This window comes from Lissotriton helveticus, chromosome 5_1 (assembly GCF_964261635.1).
Source record: "Lissotriton helveticus chromosome 5_1, aLisHel1.1, whole genome shotgun sequence".
NCBI lineage: Eukaryota > Metazoa > Chordata > Amphibia > Caudata > Salamandridae > Lissotriton > Lissotriton helveticus.
In genome coordinates this window covers 1,107,084,178-1,107,109,183 of record NC_136065.1, presented here as the reverse complement: position 1 = coordinate 1,107,109,183, position 25,006 = coordinate 1,107,084,178, and the positions used below count along the sequence as shown (strand labels likewise).

Below are 25,006 nucleotides of genomic sequence, written 5' to 3'. Positions count from 1 at the left end.
ACATGTTCCCTCACTCGTGGGGCTCAATTTTTCACTTAAATAATGGTTTGCATGACACTCGGCAACCACTCGCAATTACGTACAAATTTAAACGCATGGCTTGAAATTCACGTCACGGGTAAAGCCGACCCCTTCCACCGATTGGTTAGTTAATTTGGAGTTAGCGCGATCTATTTCTCCATAAGGGCAGAACCATGGGGCATTCCCTCCTTTCCTTTCTTTATCCACTCCTTTTTTTGATGTTTATTCAGTATTTACGCTTGGGCAAGCTATATTGTGTACTTAGATTGTTTCGTTTTCCTAATCCTGATCCCCCTCAATGTAACCCTGTATATTCTGTCGCTAACAGACACTTATACTATATTGTATCATTCCGCAGATTCCCCTGATGAAGGGCACAATACTCTGCCCGAAATGCATTGGGATGCTCTACACAACAGCGTTGCTTAATGTAGATGCTTGTGAATTGTTAACAACATCATAGAATGATTTTTCAAAATTCTCAATGAACTAAAAATTGAATTAAACGAAAATGTTTTGAAACGTTGAAATATGCATGATTACTATGTTTATTTGTAATGACTCTAAGTTGAACTGATTTGACATCACTTAAACTCCAGATTTACACTCATTACGAGTGATTATCGCAGTGCATCAGTGTCCTGGACAGTGTCCAGGAATTTCATTTTACTTCTAGGTCCTGAAACACCAGCAGATTTCAGGAGCACTCTGGGTAGAACAAGTAAAATCCAAAACTAGGCCTATAAAACCGGTCCTCATGGTCTACGATGCAAAAGCCTTGGGTGCAGCCCTTTATGGGGCTGAAGTTTGGGGCTTTGAGAGGCTTAATACCCTCCAAAGATCCGAGAATAGGTTTCTGAGAGGAATAACAAGTCTCCCCCAAAGCACCCCACTAATACCACTGGGTCTGGATCTAGGAAGGAGATTGGTTAGCGATCGTGCCCGACTAAGGCCTATCCTCTACTGGAGACGGCTATGGACGACCCCAGAAATTAGACACTATGCTGAGGGGTTTTTAGCCCTAGTTAAATCAGATGTCTTCCACAAAATTACATGGCTGAAGATGCTCAGGGATGTCCTCGCTGAGCTCGGTCTCTCCAAGCTCTGGGAAAATCCCCTCGGGGAAGTATTCCCTAGTAAAAATATTATAAAGGCCATATATTGGGATTACATAGAACAGAAGCTCTGGAGGAGCGTAAACTCAGAATCTATGGGGGGTAGATTTATGGAAATTAAAATGAGACCTGCCCTAGAACAGTATTGGGACACTATAACTGTTCCGTTAGATAGGAAATTATTTTTCCAGTTAAGGGCAGGTTCCCTCCCCCTGAGGTCATTGACGTCTAGTTGGAGAACCAGTAGTAGTTCGTGTTGCCCGACATGTGGTGCCACCAACGAAAGTATCGCACATTTCTTATTTTTGTGTGAGGCCTACGTAAACCCGAGAAAATCCTGGCTGGCACCTGTTTGTAGAAATCTTGGTGTACTAAGTGGTGTTGAGGGGTTGAGAATTATTTGTACCTCCACCGAAATGTCCATTGTAGTAGGAACAGCAAAATACCTGGGGTGGGCATGGTCCATAAGGCGGAGGGCTTTATCTCCCAACATGCATTGAGTTTTATCACTTTTTGAGAAAGCTTGCATTAACTATTATTGTTAAGTATTTTATGTGTGTGAATTATGAATTTTAATTGAAATATGCTGCTAAAATGTATGCTAAGAGTTTTGACTGTATAAATTTGGGCATGGTCCACAAGGCGGAGGGTTTTATCTTTCAACATGCATTGAGTCTTAGCACTTTTTGAGAAAGCTTGCATTAATTATTATTGTTAAATATTTTATGTGTGTGAATTATGAATTTTAATTGTAATATGCTGTTAAATGTATGTTAAGAGTTTTGAATGTATAAACTTACATGCGTGTGCTTTTATGAGTGTATAACTCGAATAAAGCTTTTTCAATCAATCAAACACAGGGTCTGCTGTGATGGGGATGATCGCTGCAAATGCCTGATGTTAACTCTGCAGCCACTCGAGGGTCCGTTTCATTCGTCACTTTGTGCTTTGAAGAAAGTCTCAGTTGCTACTCACATCCATCAGCATTAATCTGCATCTCTGCACACACTAAAACGTTGTTTGTGTTCTTATTTTTTTTTTAGGTTTATGTTTGCTGCTTCGGTGTTGTGCCTTTAATACCAAACTATTTAACCTGCACCATCTGTATTACTGGCAGTAGTGCTTTTGTACTTCCAATCTGAATCATTGGCAGTACTCGTGTTAACTCCCTACATCATTGGCAGTACTCCTGTGTTTACTAACTAGGTTACTGGCAGTAGTGATGGATTTACTATCTAGATTAATTGCAGTAGGAATGTCTTTGCTATTTAGACCAGTGACATAACTTGTGTTTACTTTCTAGATATCTGGCTGTAGTAATTTGTTTACTATCTAGATCACTGTCTACTCATGTGCTTAGAATCTACACTGTTAGTAGCAGCTACCAAAGCCCACCATTCTCTATTATTTAACAAGAAGATAACTAGAGGTGTGACACTGTCTAGTAGTTATCATCGTCCTAACATGATGATTCAGCCTGCTGTGGCTTTATTATTTACCAGCATGCTTAACTGACTTCTACCCTTTTCACCATCACCTCTTTTATTTTCAGATCTCCTGTTGTTGTTGGTTTCCTTATTCATAGTATTTTGCCATTATATTGTACTGTCTCATTAAATGTTGCAAAGTGCTATAGTATAAAAGTGTTTATAGAATTCAAACAAACAAATTCAAGAAATGTCCTCTGTTGCAGAATGGCCTTCTTTTAATGAAGGTGATTGTGCAAGCACTCAGCACCTATTCAGGCTTCCCTCTGGCATTGAATGCCTCCAATGTGAAGTGAATATGAAAATCCCCCAATTAAATGTAGAGCAGAAGAGCAGGTGAGCAGATTCCATTGTGGGCCTGAGGTGAGTTTGCTGAAAGTGCCACTTACCATCAGCCTCTTGGGCCCAGTTCCAGAATGGAGAGGTGTGTGGGCAGGCATTGGGTGAAGGACTATTGATCTGGTCTGCCATGATTAAAGGCTGCAGTGGTGCTGGAACAATTTCTGAATAGAGGAGGGGTACTTTCATCAATGTTGCATGACTTACTTAAGAAATAGGGCAGTGTTCAAAGAACAAGAGTTGCAAATTTGTAACAGCCTACACCCATTCAGAATGAAAGTGGTAAGAGTGTAGGAGCTCGGGGGTACACTGTCACAAATATTTTACTAAAGGATATCATAACTGTACTTTCCCAGGAGATTTATTATCCTTCTTGCTTTCTCAGATTTGCTTGAAAATGCACCACGTATTTTCACAATTTTCATAGAGGAGAACCCCACCAAACCCACTTTATGATGGTTGGGCTCGCTTGGTACGCTTGCCCGCCAGAGGGCACTCAGCCCAAACTTTTACGCCTCACCACTTTCAAATGTCACCAGCCGCCACTGGTTACGCCCCGCTGGGGTCTGTATTGTATTCTACATTTGATGCCCTACCTGGGAGTTCTGGCGGCTCGGGCGCCGCGTGGGGCACTTTCTTGGGAAACCAAAGCCCTCAATATACACAGGGCGTGAGTGTCCCCAGGGCTCTGCCCAGAAAATGGTGTGCCTCTGGCTCACCCATAGTGGTCTGGGCCCCCTCCCAGCTTAAATTTACCCAAGATCTGCATGCAGTCTCTAAACCCAGTGTGTCTGACACTTGAGGGGGCCTGCTGCTCTCAGGGGTTATTTAAAAGCTATGCAAGACCAGGACCAGAACCAGGAAGATGACGATCTGTCCTTCCTGTCTTTAGATGTTGATTTTTACCAGGCAGTTGATGAATCCATATATAAAGCCATGAATCAGGCCATGGACAGCGCCTCTCATCGCAGATTGCGCAAGAGTGTGCCTTATGGTTGAAACCCTCATCGAACCCCGCAGAAGTCCATAAGACATTGCACGATGGGCCCCCTCCCGCAAAGAAGCAGTGCAACCCTGGTTTGGACGCTGATGCTGTTGTGTGCCTGAAGCAGGCCTTTCTAGCGCAGGCCCCCATCAAGGTGCCTTTGGCCCCTCAGGATGGTCCCCAGACCCCCCGTACCATCACCCCAGACCCCCAGGACACTGGGGACTCTCTGGGAGATATGAACAAGGCTACAGACCCCTCAAGGCCATGGCTCCCCACCCACCCTCCCGCCCCAAAGGGCATCTCAGATTTGCTGGACCCAGACAATATCGTACACCCTAGGTCTACGGACTGGGTCACGGCAGAGAAGGTTGCCAAAAATGTAGTGAGCCGTCTTTTGAAACCAATGGAAAAATATGCTTGTAAACGCCTCCGGGTGAAGTGTCCCCGCCCCTGTCTGGAGGACAAAGTCGCCCTCACCTCAGACATGGACCCCAAAATGGCAACTTTCTTGCCAAGTTCATCAGGGACCCTAAAAGGGTATTTATCGGTCCTGGCATTCTAGCCAGGACAAGCTCATCGACTCCATAGGGCCAGTCACCAAAATCCTAGACATGGCTGAGGAATCCAAGGCAACGGGTGCCCTGATCTCTCCAGAGGCCCTATCAGGTTGGGTGCAGCGGGCCATTGTTTTCCTAGGGAACTGAGTAAGTTCAAGGAACTCCTTAATGTCTTTGGATAGGGCACAATCCAATATTCACAGCGTTTTCACCCCTCGGGTTTTCCAGGTGGACGGTCATGGCAGGGGCTGCTCGACCGGCCGCCCCAACTATTCCAACCCACTTTAGAGGCCGGAGCAGTTGCCCAGGGTGGCCTCTTCAGCAAACCATTCGTGAAGGAACTGAGTACGTTTATAGACACCTTCATGTCTTTGGATAAGGCACAATACAATATTTGCAGAGTTTTTACCCCTCTGGTTTTCCAGGGGGACGGTTGTGGCAGGGGTTGCTCGACCAGCCGCCCCTATCCTTCCAACCCTGACAGGGGGCAAGGCTCAAGACATGGCCAAAGCCAGGATGGTCTCATTTCAATACATTCTATCCCACCAGAGGACAGAAGTTCAGAGGTCTCAGAGGCTTCAAAGGACAAGCCAGTAACTCTGGCAAATGTGAGTGTGCTGACTTTGGTGTGCCTGCGAGTAGGAGGTCACTTGGCACAGTTCCTCCCGACTTGAGCCTCTCTCACGATCAACGCTTGGTTACTGCAGATGGTTCAGAGCTTTCAAGTGGAGTTCCATGGCCATCCCTGTCAGGTAACCTGTCCCTTGGCCATTTCTTTCTCTCAGCATGATGCAGAGCTGATAAGCGGGGAGATCTCGGCCCTTCTCCAGAAAGGGGCAAGCCGTCTTTCAACAGAGCATCCCAACGGGTTAATCAGCAATCTCTTCCTGGTTAACAAGGCAGACGGGGTCGTAGACCGGTGATCAACTTAAAAGAATTAAATAAGTGGGTGGTTTATCGCCATTTCAAAATGGAGGGTATTCACTTTCTCAGAGATGTTTTGAGGCCTCTCGACTGGATGGTCTGTCTGGATCTGAAGGACACGTACCTCACCGACCCGGTGTATCCCCCTCACTGTCGGTTTCTGCAGTTCGAATGGGGTGAGCAGGTGTTTGAGTTTACCACTCTGCCTTTCAGGCATTCCTCAGCACCCTGGTGCTTCACCACGCTATTCCAACCAGCTGTGGAGTTCCTCAGGGCTCAAGGCATTCGTATGATCGTCTACCTTGTCAACATGCTCATTATGGCCCAGTGCCCCAAAACCCTCACCAGTCATCTGCAAATAGCAATCAACTTGCTGCAGGGGTTAGGTTTTGTCATCAACTAGAAGAAATCTCTTCTTTCCCCAGTGCAAAGTGCAACATTTCTAGGGTTCATGATAGATTCAAACTCTTCAACTCTGAGCCTACCCGAAAGATGGGGAAGATCAGGCATGAACTTTGCCAAGCGTTGGCCAGGGCGCACAGCTCGCTGTGTCAACTGGCTTGCCTAGTGGGCCTCCTCTCCTCCTCGATTCAGGCCATCTTTCCTGGCCCCCTGCACTACCGTGCATTGCAGTGACTCAAAGCACATCACCTCAAGAAGGGCCTGACTTATTCAAAGTCTGTCCCTCTCACGTCAGAAGTGAAGGAGGAGATGGCTTGGTGGCTTACCCACATGGAGTCGTGGAATGGGTGACTGATCTTCGGGTCCACCCCAGATATTGTAATAGAATCGGACGCCAGCCGAACTGGCTGGCGGACCGGATGTGGAGATTTTTCCACCGGTGGAGCCTGATCAGTACAAGAACAGTCATTACACATCAACTGTCTGGAGTTACTGGCGGGTTTGTTTGCAGTACAGTGCTGGACAAAGGACAGAGTGCAGTCTTGTGTTCTCCTCAAAATGGACAACATTTCGGTGGTCCGGTATATCAACCACCTAGGTGGCACCCGGTCGCGCCGCTAGGAAGTAGTTATGGAACTTTTGCCTGGACAATCAGGTGTCGGTCATAGAAGAATATCTCCTGGGCCCAGTGAACGAGGTAGCAGTTTGACAATTTCATGATCCTCTAGAATCCAGCGAGTGGAAGTTGGATCACCAGGTGTTCTGCCAGCCAATGGAGAGGTGGGGACCTTGCTCAGTCAACCTTTTTGCGTCACGCCTGGATCATCAGTTACCAAGGTTTTTCAGCTGGAGACCAGATCCGCTGGCGGATGCGACGGATGTGTTCTTCCGGGACTAGCAGCAGGAGCAGGCCTCCGCATTTCCCCCCTTCCCCATGATCACGCGAGTGTCAGCTTCTGTTTTCCGCCAACTGGTGGAGGTGTTGTTAGTCACCCCACTTTAGTGGTCCCAAGTGTGGATCCAGTTCTTCTGGTACTTTCTTTAGATTTTCCAATCCGACTCCCCCACTTTCATCACATTCTTCTGGATCTGGACCTCAATCCCCACCGCCTGTAGTAGAAGGGTCGCTTCAGCTGATGGCCTGGCGAATCTCAGGTGTTGTTGGTCACTTGATCTTTCGGGACACGCTGAGTCCTTGTTATCCAAAGAGTGGCCAGATAGTACAACCAAAATATACCTTTTCGCCTGGAACAGATGGCGCCGTTTGGTGTTTGTGACAGGGTGTTGATCCCATGGGCGTGGATGTAGTCCATATTCTCAATTTCCTAGTGAGCCTAGTGGAGGAAGGGTTGGCTTACTGGTCTATTAATACCTTCCGCTCGGCGATATTGTCGGGTCATACTCCGATTCAGGGATGCCCGGTGGGGGAACACCCATTGTGTGTAGACTCCTGAGGGGCATTCGCCTATCCCTCCCACGGGAACCGTGCTACTCTGCCTTGTGGGATGTGAATATAATTTTTTATCATTTTCTTTCCTGGCAACAGAATAGGTTTCTGTCACGCAAAGAACTCTCTGTAAAATTGGCGACCCTCTTATGCCTGTTTTCTTGCAGGCGGGTGTCTGATGTACGAGCCCTTGATATCTCGACCAGAGTGTTCTACCTCGATGTAGTCTCCTTTACCGTCAGTAGAAGGACAAAATGTCATACCAGGGTCACTTCCTACCCCCAAATTGTGCGTGGTGCAGTGCCTCCGAGCATGTGAAGAAGTGACAGAGGAAGTCTGCCCTCCCAGTGAAAGACAGCTGCTTATTGCTCTACAGAAACCAGACAAGGCAGTTTCTTCACTAACCATAGCCACATGGGCGCATTGGGTGCTGCAGGAGTTGGGGATTGACACCAGGAAATTTGGTACCCATTCATCGAGAAGTGCTATGGCCTCTAAAGCATTTTTGCTCGGAGCGCGTTTCGAAGATCTTATGCACGCGACGGATTGGTCCTCGGATTCGACCTATAAGAGGTTCTATTTCAAATTAGTTTTGGCGGTCGCTCAACTGGTGGTGGACAAGCTTTGCAGGGGCACAATCTGAGCTTCCGGTCCTGACACAGATTGAAAATTTGTCTAGCTCTAGTACAGCTAAGTTTCAATTCTATTAAGTACATGGAGGTGAGGAATATCCCACCTGGGGATCAATGTACAAGAGGACGCTCCCCATTCTGGAGTAAGTACTGGTTTTTGGGGTCCATTGAAATGTTGATCAATGTGAACGTTTGGTGTATGTTTATTTATTACTCATGTCCTTCTGTGGCTCAGCAATGTCTCTTTAGTGTTTGGCTCCGATGACTGATGCATTTTGGACTTGTTCTGACGCTGCCTGTTGTTGCAGGAAATGATGGGTCCAAACAGGATGCATGAAGTTCGTAAAGACGCACGAAGAAAGAGAAGAGGAAAGACTAAAGATGGACCAAGTGGAGGCTGGATAAGGCAGAGTGACAAAGGACTATTGTTGAAATGTTTGTCCTACTCCCTGGTGGTCATGGGAGTAGTAGTTCGTTGTGTTAAAAAAACGGCTGCTGTTGAAAATAAAGCAAAGGAAGACTGCATAATCCTTGCCTCCGTGTCTTTAATAGAATTGAAACTTACCTGTACTAGCGCTAGGCACATTTTAATTAATTTCAATAAAAATAAAAATACTTAAATGTAAACTATGACTAGAGGATTGATTATATGTATGTCTGTAGCACAATATAAAGGAATAAGAAATAAATGATCAATGAAATGGAGCCTGAGAAGTTTATTATTAAGAGGGCGGTCAAGACATCTTTGCAAATTTCTCTGGATCTGATATTTGAAGGAAACTTAAGGGCTATCTTGAGTTTGCACCCAATAATAAAAAAATCTAAAAAATGATTTGTCTTACAACTGAAAGACAGTCTGCAACAAACTGACACGACAATCCGTCTTCAATAGCCAAGTCTAGTGGTTAAGTGCATTAACCCATCCAGTGGAGGGATTTCTTGATCACAATCCATCAAATGTTAATAGTGTCCAGAGAATCCTCATAAGTCAAAGTGTGTTATACAAACCTATTATGCTATAAACTATTTATACCTTCCAGCACTTAAGAATATCACTTATTTGTCAATAACATGGCAATATTTGTGGTCAGAGACCAAGATTCTATACTATGCAGACAGAGAGAAGTCAAGGACGCAATGAAGAGGTGATACGGTAAGGAATGTTGTGAGCAAGATAACTTGACATAAACTTTTCATCTAAATATCATTGTTGCAGTCCTTATACAAAGATATTCTTCCAAATGTTATAAAATAATAGCCTTTTGTCAGCAAAGGAGGGGGATCCTAAAGATTGCTGTAGTACTTGGGGTGATGGAGAATCCTATAACCCTCTCCTGCTCATACCTATCTCTGTTTTTCATGCGGGGCAGCGCAGTCAAGAATCCTTGTAGATCCTAAAAGACAGGCCTGCTGACAGCCCTATTAGGTTTCTTCCCAATTATGTGAGCGGTATGGACTCTGCATGTCTGCCCTGTAAGTCAACAAGCAAAAAAAGGACTTTAATTTTACGGTACTTGCACTATCATGCTGATGTCCAGCATAGCCTTACAAGTCTCATAGCATGGCTCACCTGCTGATTTAGCTATGGCTTTAACACGTAGAATACATAAGTTGGTGAAAATGAGGCCTCAGCAAAGGCAGTCCCCATACCTAAAAAGATCCCTAAACGTCAAATTATGGACTGCCAAGGAACTGCAGAAGATGACCGCTTAAACCCGATTCACCGGTTCCAAGTGATTGTGAGCACTTTCAAGATTGACAAGGTTTTCTACACCAGTTCGAGCTGAGGAGACCAGGGCTACTTGGTGTTTCAGTGCCAAGTAGGGCAATGAGGAAGTCAGGTAAGCAAGGAAAAGCAATCTCAGTCTAGAAACAAGACCAGTAGAGCACTAGTCTGGATGTTGGTGACACCCCCAGCTGAAGACATGACTAAGTGGCTGTTGCGGTTGTAGGCTGGCAGGTATGGCACAGTGAGAATGGTGCTGCAGCTCGAAAGCAGCTAGAACTCAGGAGACCATGACAGAGCTGCCAACTGGGGGAAGGGCTCAGTGCTCGAGGTCCCTTGGCAGTCAAAATAAAACGTGGGCATAGACACCCTATATGGGCGATCTGAACCTGTAGGTTAATCATTCAAAGTCTTATGTTTTGACCTGTGGTCATCCAAGTAAAAAGTTGAAATGATTTGTCATCGGAGAGTCACATTTAGAAAAGATTAAGGGTCACATCTATCAACATTAGGAACACTAATTACCTAGTTGTGATTGTTTGCAAATAGCAATTAAGTAATCGCTATTCCTAATGTATGAAACTCCAAGAGTTCCATTTAGCTATTCCGAGGAGGTGCACATTGACCTACCTCATTAATGTGGGAGGTCGCTATTTGCGACTCTCTAGGAATTGGTAGAATCACGGGGATAGTGGTCGGCTAGGGTCAGCAGACCACCATGTCCGTGACTTCTTTTCAATAAAGCAATAATTTATTTTGAAATGCAGTGATTAAAAGACAAAATAAAAACGTTTTCTTTCATTTTATAAGAGCAGGCAGGGGTCCGTTTTCTTGCACATTCCCAATGGGGAAGGTCTGTCTTGGGGACCCTTCCCATGTGCGAATGGCTTATCACCAGCTTGAAGTTGGTGGTAAAATGCAAATGCTTTGCGACCCCATTCATGGTCACAAAACATTCATACTTACCACTGCGATTTGGTATTTGAAAGGGATGCCCTAAACACGCCCCTCCAATTACCAAATTGCAAATTAGGGTTTGATACATAGAAAAAGCCTTTTTTTGAATTTGCAAATAAGCCAATTCTGCAAATCGTCCTGTGTTTGAACGCAAATTAGATTTATACATGTGGCCATAAATCGTTTAATTATTTGGGATTTTGTTTAGCTCTTCTTTTAGCTGGACTCCTTTATTAATTTTAAGATTCCAACAGTTCAGTAGGAATAATGAGTCCATTTTTAGATTTGCACACAGATGACAGCATAAACCTATCAAGGAGATGATACGTTATACAAAACGAAATGCCTTTCGGCATGAACATACGGTGTGGGATGAATGGAGTATTCTAATGCAGGGTTCCTCCAGTGTGTGGAAAGTTATTTCATCCGCAGATTATTGTCAGCCTAGAGGCACTGCCACTTTTATTTGTCATGAGGAACTAGGGTTATCATATGTGGGGAATTTGATTGGACGTGCCTCTCTACCACTCTTGATTAAGAGCTGGAGTACTCCACAGGCCAAACTTGTAAGAACCAGTACACTTGACTGTATGTCCTAGGATGTAAGGACAAGATCCCTTGGCTATTTTACTTGAAGAAAACTTTTCAAATCTTAGGCCTCTTAGATTCATACAGTAATCCACACAAGATAACACTTAAGCATAAATACATTGTTAAACATAGTTATTTAAACCATTGCACAAACCTGTGATTGGAGAGGGTCCAACTAAAGTAGACTATCATTAGAAATGTCTTGATCTCAACAACAAGGAGCTTGGAGCCTTAACTAGAATGGATAATAAATCCCACCTTTCATTTTGATCTTACTCTTTTTTAGATTAGGCACATTTCACTTTAAGTATGCGTTTTAACTTCACGGTGTATGGCAACATGCTTAACTTTTTGCCGGAGCGATAGCATCTCCAAACTGAGCACATGTCACTTTGCATTGCTCTGCCCATTGTATGCTGTTCCTCTGTCCTCTTTTTAGATTCCTATTCTAAGTAATACAAAACTAAGGCACTATGAAGAAGGGCTTGAGTTTTACAGTGTTTATGTACAGGGCACATTTGTCATACAATGTTAAATTATGTAAGAGTGGCACTGTCTATAAGGAAACGCTATGAAGATTAATGTTATTGATGTTGGTTTGTTTTGTGCTTAGTTTAAGTCGATTCAACCTCCTGATGCTGAATTGTATCCTTAATGGTTTTTATACTTTTTATTTGTTTTATTCAAGTACTGTATATTTATGACTCTCTTTTATGGCTTTCTGCTGAATAAAGATTATTGATTGATGATGATGATATACGAAATTACAAACAAAACTTCTGGGACTACAAAAGGATTATAAGGACCAAGTGCTAGTGGAGTATCCCTTTTAAAGGACCGTTTCCTCAACCACCAGGAGGTGACATGCTTCATCGGTATAGAGTCAGAATATCGAGTTGGAAATGTCGACTTGAACTAATATCAACTTTGAAATATCGAGGAACAGAAATATCAACAGCAAGAATATCGTGGTCCAGAATATCGAGTTTAAGGTAAGAAATATTGTTTTTTTAAATATCGAGGTCATTAATATAGTTTGCAAAAATATCATTGTTAAAAATATCGATTTTTTTGGTTAGTGTTATTCATTTTATTATATATCTTAATTGTTTAAGCTCTGTTTTTTTGTCTAAGTATTGCTTTTGTTTTTTAATAGATGTGTTCATTTTTTAGTAGTTAATAATTTTGCATTTTATTTCTGTAGCGGGTTATGGGTTTATAGGGGAATAGAGTGGGAAGTACTTTATTTATAATAAATTAAATATCCATTTTTTATTTATTAGTATTTATTTAATTTAGATTTTATATTGTTAATTGTGGGAATTAATGTATTATTAATTAATTAATTGGAAAATATGTTATCTGTGTAATTTGTTTAGGAGCCGGTTGTGGGTTTATAAGGAAAGAGGGTGGGAATTTATTTAATTATAATTAAATTATGATTATTTTGTATTAATTAATATTTATTTATTTAATATGGTATGCTGTTAACTGTGGCAATTAATTTATTATTAATTATGTATTAATTGGTTGTTAATTATTATTAATGTATTGGTAATTATGTTAATTGTGCCACTTTTTTAGGAATGGGTTGTGAGTTGATAGGGGAGTAGGGTTGAAAGTAATTTAATTTTAATATATGTATTCATATATTTTATATAATATTTATTTTCTTTTATAGTGTTAATTGTGGGAATTACTTAATTAATAATTATTTCTAATTCCTTGGTTAATTGTTATTAATTAATTAATTAATAGTTCATTAATTGTTAATTGTGTCATTTTTTAGAAATGGGTGGTGGAGTTTATAGGAAATAGGGTGGGGTAAATTATTTATAAATAATTCATTATTTGTTAATTAATGCTAAGTTAATTAATTACAATTTAAATATGGCAATTGTGGTATTAATGGTGGTATTAATGTGATGTGTGAGGTGTGGACTTTATAGTGGTAAATGGCGAGCAGTGAAAACATTTTCATTAACTAATGATTTGTGGTAATTGATATTAATTTATTAATGTACAATTAGTCATGGAAATTGTGTAATTATTTTTAGGTGTGTGTTGTGGTGTTTACTGGGGTAGAGGGTGGAAACTAATTTAGTTTAAATAAATTGCACTACTTGATCATTACTTGATCATTACGATTAATTTATTACTTGACAAATATTTTTGCTAATTATTTATTTTTATTTTGTTTGTGTATTTTGGATCTATAGGGGCAACGTTTGGTTAGTACATACACTTTTATCTATTTTAATGTGTTTTTTAATTAATAATATTGGTTGAATTGATAATTATTTGTGTTAATTATGGTGGTACACTTTTTAAAAAAAATTAGATGTGTGTTTTTAAATTGTGTGGTGTTATAGGGTAGGTAGAAATATAATATATTTATGTAATAGTTAATGTTTTTGATTATAAATAATTTCTATTACAACATTTGTCGATCCTTCCCCCCCCGCTGTTCAATGCCCTCTCACCTCCATTCCCCCCCTTACTCAGGAATCATTTCTGGCGATCCTTCCCAAAGTGAAGTCGGGGTCTCCGGCGGATGTCTTTCCGGCACGTATCCTGCAGCAAATTTACTCTTGCTGTCCTGAACCCCCCATTGTCTTTCTCAACAGCTCCCTAGCACAGGGTGTAGTGACCCCCGCGCTAAAGGCAGCCACTATAGTACCCATCTTGAAGAAACCTGGCGCGGACCCTTCCATCTCGGCCAACTATCGCCCCATCTCCTTGCTGCCCTTTTTGGGCAAGGTGATGGAACGCCACGTTACCGCGGTACTTAGCGCCCATATTGAGACCAATGGGGGGCTGGCATCTCGCCAGGCCGGTTTCCGTCCCAGACATTCAACCGAATCGGTTGTGGTCTCAGTCCTAGACAACCTCAGAAAGGGTATGGATGATAACAAATACCAGGCACTGGTCCTCCTTGACCTATCCGCCGCCTTTGACACGGTGGACCATACCATCTTACTGTCCCGTGTCAGGGCGGCTGGAATCGGGGGATCAGCCCTGGTTTGGCTCTCCTCCTTTCTGAGGGACCGCACCCAGGCAGTGCGACTAGGCAACTTCTCTACCACTCCCCTCCCAGTCACTTCTGGTGTTCCCCAGGGATCCTCTCTCTCCCCCCTACTTTTCAATCTCTATATCTTCCCTCTTATCTTCGCGCTCCAGCAGCTGGAGGTCACCGTGTACAACTACGCGGATGATCTCCAGCTCATCTTTGATCTGTCCTCCTCTCCTCTCTCTGTCTCTAACTTTCAGTCTACTATGACATTCATCAGGGACTGGATGAACCACAACCACCTTAAGCTGAACCCGGACAAAACCGAATTGGTTCTCACCGGTGGTTCATCCAGCCCCTGGAACTCTCTCTTCTGGCCCCCCTCTCTTGGGCCTGCACCTTCCCCCTCAACCACGGTCAAAACACTGGGTGTTAAAATGAATCACCAGCTCACTCTCCATTCACAAATTAGCTCCGTGGTCTCCTCCTGTTTCCTCACTCTCCACACCATCCGCTCTGTTTCCCGCTTCTTCTCCCCTCAGGCACTCAAGATTATCATGGCCGCCCTGGTGATATCAAGGCTGGATTATGCCAACGCCCTCTATCATGGCATTCCAGCATACAGCCTGCGAAGACTCCAGTCGATCCAGAACCAGGCGGCCCGGTTGGTTTACGGTCTCCCACGCTATCACCATTCTACCCCCCTTCTTAGGGAGCTTCACTGGCTTCCCGTAAAAGAACGTTCCCTTTTCAAGATGGGTTGCATGGTCTTCCAGGCTCGTCAGGGCACTGCCCCCGTTTTTATTTCTTCTTTAATAAAACCCTATGTTCCCACAAGAGAGCTCCGGTCTTCCTCTAAGTCCCTTCTTCAGATCCCCCGCTTCACACGTAAAAAGTGGGGTGGGGCCAACTTCTCCACCTTGGCCCCAACATTCTGGAACTCCCTCCCTGACCATCTCCGTTCTGCTACCCAGTATCTCTCCTTTCGGAAAGCTTTAAAAACTTTCCTCTTCAATCAGGCTTTCCCCGCTTAGTTTTTCATTCCTACTACTCTTGTCTTTTCCCTCAGTTGCCGATCCTGCTCACTAGCGCCAAGAAACCGCATGGTGTACGCTGCGCTTTAGAAATGTTTTAAATTAGAAATTAGAAACATATTTATTTGTTTGTAAAAAAAAAATTACATTTAAAAAATGTATCTTTGGATATAATTGTTTGATATGTTTACCAATATTATATGTTTGTATGTTTTATTAATTCTTATAATTTTATATATGTTTTGTTTTTAGTTTTTTATTATGTTTTGTATTGTAATTGATATTTTGTTTGTTTTTAAATTTTAATGTTTTTCAGTGGGAATAGTAATTTGTACCCCTCTGCTATCCAACACTTTCCCTACTGCTGCATTCGCAGGAGTGGGACTAGTAATTTATACCGCTCAGCTATACAACACTTTCCCTACTGTTGCACTCACTGGAGTGGGAATAGTAATTTTTTCCGCTCCGCCATCCAACACTTTCCCTACTGTTGAATTTGCTGGAGTGGGAATAGTAATTTTTACTTCTACGCTATCCTACACTTTCCCTAATGTTGCACTTGCTTGAGTGTGAATAGTAATTTTTACACCTCTGTTCTCCAACACGTTTTCTAATGTTGCCCTCAATGTACTGCAAAACGTAGGTTTAAAAAAATATTAAGTATTTTAATATTTTAATTTATAATATATATATTTTTAAATGTTTATGTTACAGGTGTATGCATATTTATTTATTTATTGATATTTTTTAATATATGTGTAACATTCTAAAATTAATTAAATGTATTTTTTACTAATTGTTTTTCAGTAAATATTTATATTACATTTTATATATGTATGTTTCATTTTTTTACATTAAATGTATTACTTATAATTATTAACATTTACAAGTATATCGAAATAATGTTTTTACAGTTATATTTATTATTTCATTTATTTTACATTATTGGATATTCTGTGAGTGATCCACTTCATTATGAGCCTAATCATGATGCGTGCTACAAATCCCTCTCTGAGAGGGAAGAGCTCAGGGTTGTTTTGGAAAGAGGTATACTAAGGTGTAGCGGCCTGTTATTCCATTCCCATGGTGCGACGAATGGCTGCGTCCTCAATGCTCAAAAGGACTTGATGTCCACTTGAGCTCTCCACCAGGGTAAAAGTCCATTCACTGCCAAGCTTTTGAGCTACAGATTTTGAGAAATGACTCTTATACTGGCAAGTGATATATATATTACCGCAGCTACTAAGGATCCTCCATGTCACTGTTTCCAAATTTCACCATTGCTGTCATCGAGGTATGTCGTTTGCACTAAGCATGGGCGGATTTTGCGGATCCACGATTCGCGGATTCAGCGGATTCACGGATCGTGGATCCGCAAAATCCGCGGATTCAGCGGATTTGCGGATTTGGGGGCGGGGCTTCCTCGAGCGTGTGGGCGGGGCCAAACGGACGGGGCTTCCACGCGAGCGCACATGCCTCTTGTGTGTCTAAAAGGTCAGAGACCGATCAGAGCAGCAGATTAAGAGACAGAAGCCCCTGGTCACAGGAACAGCACGGGGTTGCGCTCGTAAAAGTCAAAGATGCCCAGCCTCCCAACGCTCACGTTTTTTTTTGGGCTGCTGAATGAGTCACTGCATTTGCGCTTCAACTAGTTCCAGCGACCAAGTGTGTGTCACTATGCAATCGCGCCGAAGTGCGCAGGGGTCCCTTGAGTGAAATGTCCATCATAGTGGGTAAATGGCGGGAAGACGGTGCACACCTCGAGTGTGTGGGCGGGGCCAAACGGACGGGGCGTCCATGCGAGCATGCCTCTTGTGTGTATAAAAGGTCAGAGACCGATCAGAGCAGCAGATTAATTTTTGGGCTGATGAATGAGTCACTGAATTTAAGCTTCAACTAGGGCACATGCTTTATTGATATTTGCAAGTGTTTCCTGTTGAGGTTTATTTTTTTGTGCCAGGACCGTCGTGCCCGAATGAACCCTGCCCTTCATATTTATTCAAGAAGACACCACTGTTGAAATAATTTACGATGGCGCCGGCAAGCTGCCAGCGCCATCCTGCAAAAGTTACTTAATTAGCTTCAACAGGAAGCTCCAACTGCTAAAATAAAGCAGGCGCTCGAGCCCCTGCTGTATCTTATCTGTTAGAGCTTCCTGTTGAAGCTAATTAAGTAACTATTGCAGGATGGCGCTGGCAGCTTGCCGGCGCCATCGTTAATTAGGCGCGCTTGAACTTTTGACCGCAAAATCCGCTCCGATCGCGGATTGCGGATTTTCGGCAAATCCGCGAGAGTTCGCGGATCGCGGATTTGCCGAAAATCCGCAAAATCCGCGATCGGAGCGGATTTTGCGCTCGCTCATGCTTAGTTTGCACACTACTATATAGAAAAACCTGGAATCTTTGAACAAAGCATACAGTACTATGTACCCAGACTGACTAAGATTCACGATCAAGGGTAACCTTCATGCTTTTGGTTACCCATAGCTGTCTCTCAAGTGCATAAAAAAACATGAAGGAGAGCAAGAGCATATCCTCCCTCTAGACTCAGGAGGGACTAGAGAATTAACTGGACAAGGATGATTAGATCAGCTGGCTGCATCTTTTGCCACTATAAATGTGTACACATTAAACAAAATCTGTATTTTGGAGATTGGGGTTGAGATCAGCTAGATTAGCCTATGAGCATGATCAGTGCAAAGGGAAATTGGGAGGGTTTAAGTGAGCTCATAGCAGTGACTGTTTCTTGTTCCACATTACTGATATTGACCAAAGAAACAATACACATCTTGAAATAGGAGAATTGCTAGCACACAGTGAGGGCTAACACTACAGTTAAGATCATTGAATTTGAGAGAGCCAAATTATTTTTATAAGGTAGGGAAAGGCTCAGCATCCCTACAGAGGCACAATATATGTGTACATTTCATTCAGCACATACAATACAATGATCTCCGCCTAATGAGAAAATTAGGACAGCAAGACTGGGTGTTACTTGCAGATAAAAAGAAGACTTTCCTTTTTTAATCAAATTAACTGCTGGTCAATTATTAATCTACTGGTTAAACCCCGGGACTCTTTTTTGAAGCAGCTGTTCATGCAATAGAAGAAATATTTCATTCATTTTTATAGTTGATGTGTTAGTGATGTGTTGATTTGGAAAGGCTTTTCTCTTCATATCATAAGAAAAATACCTGATCAAGAGGGCAGATATGTGATAATCCTTGGGACCAGGAATTATAAATAATGTTCCTAAATATGTTCAGCTCATACATAGCCTGTTCACAGTTTTATATGGACCTGCATCTTACAAACAGAGATCTGAACCTCTGAAAGGTAATATTGGGTGGGGACTAAACTGTAGTCTAAGTAGGGATATAAACGGATATCTATGTGACCCTAGGACTCTGTCCTCAGCAGCTAGAGGTCTGCCACATCATGACCCAACTAGAGCAAAGTTTACATTTCACTCACAGTACACAAAACGCATTCTCAAAATGATTTCTGGATTGGCACACAAGATGTTATCAAATGGGTGCATGACTGATCACATCAAGTGGCAGCTGAGCACAGTTTTTAAAGCTGAAAACGTGGCACTAATGCAATATTTCTGTATCAGTGTCAGCTCAGTCGCAGTTTAGTATGGGACTCTGTCTGAGTTGCATGCATTGCCAAATAATAAAGCATACTCAGATGTATCCATGGCAGCATAGAAAGTTTAGAGGTGGAAGTTAGGAGGTTGATGGTACTTATGTCCCCAACCGGGGATGCTTAAAGAGATTTGCATTAAGTTGGATGATTTTAATGATACTGCAGACAGCGAAGTAAAATGTTTAAGGATATGTGGCGGCCAGGGCTTATGGCGGGGGGGTCTCCTGGTAGGCCCATGGTCAGAATTTCGACTCATTGATGAGCAGCTGGAAATATTACCTGCATAGAAACTGCAAAAAGCCAATCTCTACACAACAACCAAATCATAATGAATTAACTCATGGAATACTATGAACTATTATATATCCCCCAAATACCCATTTTAGAACCCTGCAAACCCAACTGTTGCATAGATAGATAACTCCGATAGAGAGGTATTTGTGGCACCAATTTTATTTGAAGAGATGAAAAATGTTATTAGGGGCATGCTCAATGTTTGCTGTCAAGAAGCAGACATAGCTAGCTTTTACAAACAATATATGGATGTTCTTGCCCCCCACATATTTTAGCAATGTATGAGACCACCTGCCCACACTCAATGAGGTGATTGTTGTTACTCTGTTAAAAGCGGATACACCTGAAGGGTTATGTGCATCCTAAAAACTCTTTTCTCTATTGAAACTAGAATTTCCGCTAATTGACTCCTTCCATATACTACAGGACTGGTACACCCTGCACAAGCTAGCTTTATACAGGGCGATCAACTACCAGTTTCTCTTGGGAACTGGATGAATCACCGACTCCGAGTGGGTTCTAGTTCAGAACTGTCAGTGGTTGCCTCTGAGAGAGAGCTTACGATTGGAGGGCTTTGAATTTAATGCAGGGGTGCATAGGGAACATAATTTCAGGTGGAACTTTTAAAACCTGTAATCATTTCACAGGAGTCAAAGTCACCTCAGCACCTTTAGACCAGCCTTTATTACAGAATATGTAGCACGTTCAAAAGAGTGCTCCCAGGATATTCCATAAGCACTACTTCTGTTAATTGACATGTCATAGACCACAACATATTACAATATTCATTAACAGGGAAATGATCTCTCTGACCAAATCAGCCTGGAGTGAAGCCTGCCCCAATATCAAGTCGATCTCAGATCGACAAGAATTAACGAACTGTGGATGTACTGCTGTACAATTAAATATGAAATTAAAAGGATTTCAATTACCAGCAGACACAGGTTATAACAACTTAGAATTTACCCTTTCCCAGTGGTGGTGGGGGTATGTAAAGGAGTTCCCAGCTCTGAGAAAGAGATTCCCTTCTCTGGCTAAATGCAGAGTAGCAATGTACTGAGGAAGAGGCCCTCTTCCAAAGTAAAGGAATGGATCAAGTATTTGATATATTGTAACCACTCCTCTGACACATACAGTGGTGCCCTTCAAAACAATATTCATTGTCATAGGCAAGATGTTTAGATTTGCAAGACTGTTACATTAGCACAGTCAGCTGATGAAAGTTAAGGTCAGCGTTTATTAAACACTGGTCTTCAGAGGGGGCATATTTGTACTTGCACAGAGTTGTGACATACTGCTTGGATGGGGCTGTTTCTAGCGATGGCAACTATTGTTGATCAAAGTGTCTCTTCTGCTATTTAATAGTTACTCTGTGACAATGCATTGTATTACACAGGGCGAATGAATAAAAATAAAGTAAAAAAATAATTATTCCAATACAGTACTTTCCTTTTAAATTTAAAAGACTGGGTTTCTGGATTTTGATGAAAGTATGCATGCATACGTTAGTCACTTACCCGGTGCTTTTCATGAAGCTTTGGCCTTGGCTACAGTCCTTGGAAATTGAAGTAGGGTTGAACCAGAAAGCTGGGCTGCATTGATTACTGCCGTGCCTCTCGTATCCGTAGTCACTGTCATGCAAATCAAATACCATCTATTTAGTTGCACAGAATAAAAATAATAGGGACAGCACATGAGACAGTCTCCAGTGTATTGCAAACTGACCTGTAAGTCAACACCACCCATCTAATCGAATTAGAGACAATGGGCCTTATTTATGAAGGCCTTGCACCGCCGGTGCGCCACTTTTAAAATGGGAAAAAGTGACGCACCGGCGGCGCAAGGCCTTCATAAATAAGGCCCAATGTGTTAGCTAAGGGGAAGACAGCCTTTAAAAGGATTGCATTGTTTCATTTGTGTCCTTTGCGGTCACTCATATATATTTCACTCTAGGTTTGTTTGAAAAGGAAGTACGCAATTAAAATAGAGAACATTCAATTGGATGGAAACATTTGTGATAATTGTGTCTAAAATCATGGACGTCATTTAGGGGTCGGTCTCTAGAGGCCGCAGTTGCGACCCCTGGTTTGCCCCTTGCTACCTCTGCAGTGCTACTGCGACTCCTGGCTTCAGAGGTAGGGCTAAATCAGTGCCTGTACCACAGGGGTAGCTCTCCTAATGGACGCTGATTGGAGCTTCACTTCCCTGGTTTCTGTCAATGTGTTTTATCATACAAACAGTAAATAATATTATTCACTGTTAGTGCGATAAAAAAATGTAGTATACTAGATGGAATATAACCCTATCTGGAAGCTAAGAAAACTATTGAATGCTGTTAAATGTATGTTGTATGCATGCTTGCGGGTAAGAGTGTGCTTAAGTAAGCGAGGGGTGTGAATGTGTTAGTAGTATTTTTCAGCATGTATGTGTGGGTCAAAGTGAATGTTAATTGGCATGCGATGTCACTCCTGATACCCCTGGCATTTTGGTGAATTGACGTCCATGTCTAAAATACATCACCATTTTGAAGATTTAGGTAATAATAGAAAACAGCATGAGATGTTTTTAAAAAGTAATTTGTGTAAGAAAGAGAATTACCTAGATGTATCTAATGCTATTCAAATTATTTTTCATCAACACAATTCTTGTGTTGCATTGCAGGGTAGCACCCAATCATCAAGTGAATTAAGGTATTGTCACTGGACAAGCACATCTATATGAATACCCTTCTTCCAATAAAAACTGCATATTCTTTATTATTCTTGTACTGTCAGCTATGGTTTAGCAGTTATCTGCAGGCTAGCCTGTATTCATAACGTGGGTTTGGCAACTAGAAATAACTCTTTTCACAATTGCTCATAAATAACCATCTCACAACTGTGTCATCAGTCAATTATTTACTAAATCAGTAGTGTGCATATCGGTGGTACAAACAGGGTGACCCATCCCATTATAATGCAATTTAGAAGCTCAATTGAATTGTTTTTTAGATTCTTATCAGAATTAGGGAGAAACCCTACAAAACAGATGATGGACATGTGCAGAAGCAAATGTTTAGGGGTTACTACACGTGGGGCTTGTATTTGTGGACATTCAAATGCCACTGACATACAAGAGTAGAGAATACCTTTATGAGAAGATTTCACTGTTGTTGTGCATCTCAAGGTGGGCAAAACCAGAAACTTTGTTTAATCACATGGTGATGCCAGACTGTTTAAAACTGTATTATGCTGTAAAAATAACTTAGATACCATATGTAAAGCCCATATGTAACAAGAGTGGAAATCACAATTATTTAAAGCACCAGAAATGGTTAATAGTAAAGCTAAAAGGATTCTAAGCTTACTGATCAAAAGCAAGAAGGCATCCAACACACTTTAAGCCTGAAGTAAAAGGAATATTGAGGCACCACATCTAATGCTGCAAAGTCTAGTCATCGAGCAACCCACCTCCACCTCTGTGAGGTGGGAGACAGGAGTGGTAAACTCCTTGCTTGGCTTGATAAATAAGAGCGGGTAAATGGCTGGGTACTGGAAATACTAACAAAAAGTGGTGAGCAGGTGAAAGAGAGAGAGAGACAGGGAGTGGCAGTGCTTTCTCCACTTTCTCTGCTTACCTCACCCATTATACCCCCGGCCTCTACCGCTACAGTGGCGGAAGCTCATGAATTATTGGCGGGCATACAACTCCCTTTCAAACACAGACTGTGCAGTCCTGGAAGAGGAGCTTATTGAATACAGAATAGTGCAACAATCTGTGACTTAAACTCCGGCAATGCAGTGGGCCATAATGGGATTCTCATTGAACTTTGCAAACTCACAGCTTCTAATATTGTCTTGACCTACTGAGAATGTTCAAGGAAAGCACGACTTGGGATTCCTCCCCAGGGATCCAAGGTTAGCCAGTATCGTAGTCATACATAAAGACGGTAAAACACCAGAGGAATGTGCCTTCTATAGGATAATTGTATTGCTGAAAGTTTAACTCAAAATATTGGCTAAGGTATTGGCCTCCCAACTGATCCAGGTAACCCCGACTCTCAATCATCAAGACCAATCCGGCTTTATCCTGAGGCGGAAAACAGCTCATAACTTGTGGCATCTCCAAGGGCTTCAGAAGGAAGCACTTGTGCTCTCATTTAATGCCAGAATGTTGATCAGAATGTGCTTTGGGGGCCTGTGACTTGTGAAGTGGTTAAGACTCCTTTACAAAGCCCAGGTATCTCTGGCTACTGGCCCTCATATCAGCAAGACCCGAATGGGAGGAAAGTCCTTCTCCTTGCTCACAGCCAAAGCCTGGAACACCCTCCCGCTTCACAACTGGCAATCTCTCACACTGCCCCAGTTCAAGAAGGACCTCAAGACCTGGCTTTTTTGATGACCCATTATTTTGTCCAGTATTTTTAAAATGCAAACAATTACCCGAAGGTGTCAAGTTTGGGGTCGTCGGGAAGATTAAGCAAGCTATTGCCCAGAGTCACATGGTGCTGGGCTGATCTGCCGCCGGGGATCGAACCATGAGCCACCGAGTTACGGATTCAGTCGCCCTGTGCCACACCTCTTCCACTCAACAGAACCGCCCTTTCCCCCAGTGCCTTGTGACCCCCACAGGTGAGTAGCTGGGCTCTACCAACCCTTATTGATTGATTGACACTGATCTTTTGGCACAAGTGACAGTCAACGGACACGTAGCTCAGATATTCCAGCTCCAACATGGGAACAGGCAGGGCTGCCTGCTTTCACCTGTAAATTTTGCTCTCATTCTGGAGCAGCTTGCAGCCTGGATCAGATGAGGGTTGCAATGGACTGTTGACTGGTAAGATAAAATATCACTACGTAAATGACATTCTGCTCTACTTCTCAAATCCAGTCCTTTCTCCCAACAGAATTATGCCAGTACTTACCCAGATTGGCCAATACTCAGGGTATACCAACAACTGGAGAAAGTCCCTAATATATATTCTTCATGTGGACATACCACGTTAACTCTGAAACAGTGAGGTGAGAATCCCCAGGAATGGGTTTTCGATACTTAAGAATATACACCACCACTGACAGATTTTATAATAATAATCAAATACCACTGCTTGCATGCCAGAGCCACAATATCCAACATTGCGAGTATCTGCCCCTGCTGTTACTTGACAGGGCCGCACTTCTTACAATAATGGCCTCGCCTCATTTTCTTTACGCATTGCACAACACACCCTACCTAGTCCTGGCCTATTACTTTAAACTACAGTTGGAACACAGTTAGATTAGGCACACTCAAGGTGCAGCCTGTATTTCATCAGTGGGTCCTCTTTGGCCTTTCTAGGGTGGGAAACCTCGGTGCATAGGGAGTAATCATCCATTCCGCGGAACTGCAGGGCAAGTACCACCTAGCGCCCATTGAACCTTATCACTATTTACAGATACAACATACATTGTATAAAGTACTGCCGATGGGAATGGTGCTCCCCAAATCCTCCTCACTACAGTACAGGCTGCTAGACACTCCAATGCCCGTAAGGCAATCTCCCTCACAGTGCCAATCAACAGAACAGCTAAGTAAAATGGGGTTACCCTATGTCCCTAAGAACATGGGTATATTCTTAGGGAAGTTGGGTGTCACAACTCTGGCAAAAATTGTGAAAGATGACTTTTAAGGGCCAAAAATTGGTCCCTGTCTGGCCAATTACGAAAGCTTCTATTCATAATTTCTTGCAAGCCTCTGCATTGTGGACTTCTTATTGTCCATAAAACACGCCACAAGGAGAAATTCATCAATAACATGTATTATTTGACTGTCCATAACACACAGAATACATGCAATACAATAAATTGTACTGAC

General features: G+C 42.5%; 1 protein-coding gene across 1 annotated transcript in view; it reads right to left on the bottom strand.

Annotated features, from left to right (window-relative positions):
- The window catches only part of LOC144753513 (VPS10 domain-containing receptor SorCS3-like), a 2,605,581-nt gene that overhangs the window by 424,779 nt on the left and 2,155,796 nt on the right, over positions 1 to 25,006 (bottom strand). The window contains exon 17 of the mRNA XM_078641177.1: positions 20,692 to 20,805. Coding sequence (XP_078497303.1) covers positions 20,692 to 20,805 — 114 coding nt within the window. The remainder of the gene's footprint in view (positions 1 to 20,691; positions 20,806 to 25,006) is intronic.